Source organism: Geotrypetes seraphini, chromosome 4 (assembly GCF_902459505.1).
Source record: "Geotrypetes seraphini chromosome 4, aGeoSer1.1, whole genome shotgun sequence".
Taxonomy (NCBI): domain Eukaryota; kingdom Metazoa; phylum Chordata; class Amphibia; order Gymnophiona; family Dermophiidae; genus Geotrypetes; species Geotrypetes seraphini.
This window is the reverse complement of record NC_047087.1, coordinates 288531650-288537649: the sequence shown is the minus strand read 5'-3', so window position 1 is coordinate 288537649 and position 6000 is coordinate 288531650. Positions and strand designations below refer to the sequence as shown.

At 41.3% G+C, this 6000-nt stretch overlaps 1 protein-coding gene across 1 annotated transcript in view; it reads right to left on the bottom strand.

Annotated features, from left to right (window-relative positions):
* Nucleotides 1-3919: 3919 nt before the first annotated feature.
* NPM3 (nucleophosmin/nucleoplasmin 3) overlaps nt 3920-6000 on the bottom strand; it is a 37302-nt gene continuing 35221 nt past the window's right edge. The window contains exon 6 of the mRNA XM_033940141.1: nt 3920-4489. Within this exon, the coding sequence (XP_033796032.1) occupies nt 4483-4489 (7 nt within the window). The 3' untranslated portion in view covers nt 3920-4482. The remainder of the gene's footprint in view (nt 4490-6000) is intronic.

The window sequence follows — 6000 nt, the reverse complement described above, 5'->3', positions numbered from 1 at the left end:
AAACTGCAGACTGATATGTACAAGATGCAATGTTTATTTTACCCAATATTAAAAGCGGTAACCAATACTACCTTTTTACAAACCAAAAGACCGAACACGGTCCGTGTTTCAGAAAACACACCTTCTTCGGGAGGCGGCGCAACAAACATTAAAAAAAAAAAAAGTCAAATCAAATAACTTTAAATTGGAAAAGCATGTGCAGGATAAACGAAATAAATAAATCACACCCCAGCATACATATGCTCATGACGGGCATTACTGAGCTTCCAGAGAGAAATACACAATAATAATAATAACAGTTTATATACCGCAGGACCGTGAAGTTCTATGCGGTTTACAATGATTAAAAGAAAACCAGAGAACTAGCACATAGTTCTCTGGTTTTTTGAACACTATCATTGTTATTGTGTATTTCTCTCTGGAAGATCAGTAATGCCCATCAAGAGGGTATGTATGTTGTGGTGTTTGTGAGGGTGTGGTAGTGTTTGATTATTTGAACCTCTTATACTTGTGTTGTGGGTACCAGGATAAAAATTAGCCATTGCTGCTACCAAAGCCAAAAAGACTCAAAAGATGACAACTAGAGGAAGTATGTTAAGAAAAACAGGAGAGTGGTCCTAAAAAAAAAAAACCCAACAAAAAAAAAAAGAACAGGTCAAGTTAAATTGAAAAGCATGTGGAAGATAATTCAGCAGCCATGCTGAGCATTTGTTCAAAAGGATATTTTGGTTAATAAAAAATTGAAAAGTACATTCATGCTGAGCAGTTGTTCAGGATGTTTGACTTGATTCTAAACATATTACCTCTGTCCTCACAGAAATTTAATTGTGCAGATCATTTTTGTATAACATTTATTTTTTTGAATAGAAGCCAGGGTGAATAGATGCTTATTTGAATCGTGAATAGAATTTTAAGGTGGCATTATGACAGGATTTTGAAAATTTAAATATTCAAGTTTAGAGAACCAAAGTATTAATATTTTTTTCAGGTTAGTATTAGTTTGAAACTACTGTATTTTTTCTTGACCAAATGCAAGCAATGATTAAGCACAATTCATTCCAATTAAAATTTTAATTGTTGCTCACCCCTACTTTATTTGAAATTCACTCAGCGCTGGATGGCACTCAAAAGGTTATCATTTCTGTTTTCCTCAGATTCAGTGCTATTAGGATACTTTGGTAATGTACCAGGATCATTAAAAGATTTAGGAAAGATCAATTCCAATTAGAACTACTGTAAGGAGCCTTGGTGTTATTGATTTAAAATTAAACATGAATTCACGTGGAGGGGCATAATCGAAAGGGACGTCTAAGTCCATTTATGTCCATCTTGCAAGTCGTCCAAAGTTAAAAAGAGCCTAAGACACATTTTCGAAAGATACGTTCAACTTTTTTTTACTTTTGAAAATCGTCTAATTATACGTCCTGTCGATCTGATCTTCCAAGCCACTAAATCGTCTATCTTTATACCACATTTCTGTCCAACTTTCCGTCCAAGTCCAAAATGCCTAGAACAAGCCCTGTTGGACATGGGAGGGGTCTGCAAAGTGATGGACTGAACACCCAGACATGCCACCTAAATAGTGGGGTACCTTACAGGGCACTGCTGTGAACTTCACAAAAAGGGTGCCATGGCTTCTCCTCCCTACAGCTCCCTTATAGGTGACGGTGAGCCCCCCAAATCACTCCAGAATCCCCTAGATCCACTTATCTACCACCCCAAAAGCCCTTATAGCACTTATATGCCAGTACAAAAGGGTTTTGGGGTATATAAGGGCAGTAGACATGTTCAAGTATCAATGCAGTGATTACAGGGGCTTATGGGCATGGGTCCTCCTCTCTATGGGTCCCCAACCCACCCCCAAGACGACTTAAGCTGCCTCTGGGCTGGACGACTAGGCTTTCCTATGCCCAGCTGCCAGGTGATGGTCTGGAGGCTGAAATTTAAAGTTGTGAATAAAATTTTTATGGGGGTGGAGTGGGGGTTGGTGATCACTGGGGTAGTGTGTGGGGCTCTGTGTTATGTGTTTGCAGTGCTTATCTGGTGAGTTTAGGTGGTTTTTTGTGACTTAGACCATGTTTTACATGGTCTAAGTCACAATCAAGTTCCGTCGATTGTGGGCTTTATAACTTTCGGTTATACACGCTGTACGACTAAGTCTAAGCCGGCCCACGTCCCACCCAACTCCCGCCCTCGACACACCTCCTGAAATGCCCCATTTAGCTTTGGACGTTGAGCGGCACTATGAAGGCCTAGGTCGTTTAGAAATACGTCCAAAACCCATTTTTATTTTCGGTGTTTGGACGTTTTTGAGAAATGTCCATCCAAGTGCCGACTTAGGCCGGTTTTTCGGTGTCTCTCTCTTTCGATTATGAGCCCCATAATGTTCTGGTGAAGGAGAAATTAGGTCCTTACCTGCTAATTTTCTCTCTTTTAGTCCCACCAGACTGGCACAGAAACGTATGGGTTTACGTTCCTCTGCCAGCAGGTGGAGACAGACAACGACTTTTGGCATCACTACAGTCCCTCTTACAATCAGATTTAACAAATAGCCAAGCAAAAATCAACAAGATGCCCATTCTCTCCCACCAAAACACTACCACCCCTGTAGTGGGAGAGATGCTCATTCTCTTTCACTGCCACACAACATCCCCCTCTGCCTATGACCCCTTTCCCCTTACCTTGAAATAGTTGGCCGACTGGGATGCTTACTCCCTGTGGTCAGCTGGCCTGCCTCTTCAAAATGGGCCTGGCCTTCCCCTCCCCTGTGTATCCTGGTATGGTCCAGGTTGTCTAAGGTCTCTCCCATAGGGAGGGTCTTAAAACAACCTGGACCAATCAGAACCTCAGTACCCTCCCCAGATGCACCGGAAAGGGGCCCAAGGCACTGATTGGCCCGGATACCTAAGGCCCCTCCTAAGGGATCGCCACTGCAGGGGGGGAAGTGTTTGTGGCAGGAGAGAGTGGGCATCTCTCCTTCTGCTGGGGGGGGGGTACATGGCAGTAGGAGAGAATAGGTATCTCTCCCATTGCTGGGGGGTGGGAGATGTGTGGGTGTTGGTTGGCAGCAGGAGAAATTGAACGTCTTTCCCACTGTTTGGTTTTTTTTTTCTTTTTGCATTTATTCTGCACAGCGATGGGCACATGGAAATTGAGTGAGTCTTCACTACTCTCCGCCAACCTTATCTGTACGAGTGTTTTTTGGAGAATAAAATTCACTACTAGAACGGCTGCAATAGCAACCCGTTATTTAACACGCTTTTTTAAGAATCTAAGCCTGAGAAAAGACAGATTATCAGAGGGACTGCACATCCACTTGTACTGATGCCAAAAGTCAGTGTCTGTCTCCACTTGCTGGCAGAGGAGCGCAAACCCATCCGATTCTGTGCTGGTCTGGAGGGACGACGAAGAAGTAATTTTTTTAAGTTCCATCTGATCCAAACTTATTTTTATCACCAATGAAATTTCAAATGGTGTTTAGTTCTATTCTTGATAACTGTAATGGTCTCTTATCTTGGTCTTCCTATTTCAACTTTAAAAGCCCTCCAAATTGTACAGAACAGAATTATTGTGTTTCAAGTGAAGACTGGCTTCCGATTTACCAGAGAATACAGCTTAAAATGTAACTGTAATTTTACAAGAAATTTCAGGATATTTGGGAGCCATTAAAAAATACGGCAATGAATGAAAACCGTTTTTCCCCTTAAAAATGCAGATCCAAGGGGGGGGGGGGTATTTTGGTTTTCTTATGAGTGCAAATTGAATATAGGGGAGGGAGGGATATGGATTCTGAAGTAGATTTTGATAGACTTAAGTGATGTATTTAAGTATAAAATGATGTTATATACTTTTACACTTATTGTAAGAATTAAAAAAAAAAAAGTAACTGTTTTTAAAGCAATGAGTCAGGAAGCCCACATGAACTTTTGTTCTGAATCTTTATTTAATACTTATTGTCCAATTAGGCTATTGAGATAAGATTGTCTAGTTTACATATAAGAGAATTGTGAATAACATGTATCACAACCTTTCTTAAGAAAATAAAGGCACACACATGCAGGCTTTCATCTCTGAGTGTGGAGGATACATATGTATAACAGATCTTGACCTATGAATAATGAAATTGTACTTTTTGGCATGAGTTTTGCATAGACACTTTTTTGTATGTGGTACAATTGTGTAGTAAAACGCTTATAATATGATAAGTGTTTAATCAAATTTTTTAATAAACTTGGTTAAAAATGTTTTATGTATTACGTACAATACTTAGATAAGCAGATAATGTGCAACATAAATTGTTTTAAATAGAATATAAAATTTAAAAACATGATTTGTCTGCAGGATTTCCAGAATTCTTTCAATTAAATGTGACCATAAAAGAGAAGAAAAACTGCAACCAAAATATAAGTCTTTAAAAATATAAATACAGTCAAAGTCGAACTGCTAAAACATCTTGTCCAGTGGAAGTTAGATATCACGATGTCAAACTCTATAAAATGAAGAGATGAGAAGTTAGAACACCACAATTAGACAAGCTTTCTACATTCTCTGAATCTACACTTCTTCTTCTGTATACACAGGGGTTAGGGGCACAGCCAGCCCGCAAATATTGAAAAACCGCAAATAACAGGTCCAACTGACCCACCCCCGCCTCCCTCCTGATTCCCAGACCTTACCTGGTGGTCTAGTGGTAACACAGGGCAGAAGCAATATTCATACTCGCCTGCCCTGTGCAGAGCCATCATCAAAAATGGCTGCCGTGAGTTCCCGTGGTCTCACGAGACTACAATGGAAACTCACAGCAGCCATTTTTGATGACAGATCTGCACGGGGCAGGAGTGTAGGAAGATTGCTCCTGCCCTGCTAGACCATCAGGTAAGGTCTGGGGTGGTCCGGGACGCAGTGATTCACCCATAACAACTAGGGGGAGGTCAGGGGCAAAAAACCACGAATAACCATATCTGCAGGTACTAAACCCGTGGATTTGGAGGGGGAAGTGTATTTGTACAATTAAGATCATTAGACTTTAAAAATTTTCTAATTTCTAAATTAAACTAGATTTTGCAATTTTCTTAAAACATTTGAACTTAACTCAAAATGTACTATCATGAATATAATTAGATGCTCATGTTCAAAATATACTGCAGATCAATTAAAATATGTTTAAAAAATTTACTAGTGTTTAAACCCATTACATTCGTTATAGTAACGGGTGCTAGAATAGCCCCACCTATACCCTGACCCCACCCATGCCCCGTCTTTATCATGCCCAGACCCTGCCTCCCACTGATCCTAGTCCCACCACCTCACCTTTCGCCATTTCCTTAGTCCTCTGTACCCTTTTGGCCCTCATCGATCCTCTACTGCATTTATCACCCTTTCAGTACCAGCTCCATTCCTATCTATCCTTCCTTCCATTGCCTCCAAGGCCATTCTTCCTGTTCCTATATTCCACCCCCACCCAGCTTCTCTTCCTTTTTTACGAATTTCTCCGTCGTCTCTCCCCTGTCCCTTCCTACAGTACTGCAACTGTCCCCCTCCCCATTTCAACATGTGCCACTTTAACCCTTTTCACCCAACTGCACTCCAACACCAGAGCCTGCACCAATTCAAACCCCAGCCCCCAATAGTATCCTCAGACCACTCTCTCTAGCTCCCGATTCTCCCACCCCGACCAATGACAGCTCTGATTGCTTGATCTTGCAGGCAGCTGCAGATGATCAAACAACCGGTTACCGCCCTTTACACGGAAGCCAGACCGGAGGAGCAGAAACCGCCTCCTTCTCCGCATGCATGCCCCTTACAGCCCGTACCACATCAACCCCAGCTGCCAACGGTGTACTGCGCATGTGGAGGCAAGGAGTTTGAAGTGCGCATGCACGCTAAGGGTTTTATTATAGCGGATAATCTAAAAAAAGAAATGAAGGGAGGGGAACCAACTATTATAAAGGACAAAACAAAAAAATGAATTGGAAATTAAAAGGGTAAAGCTTTGTAATT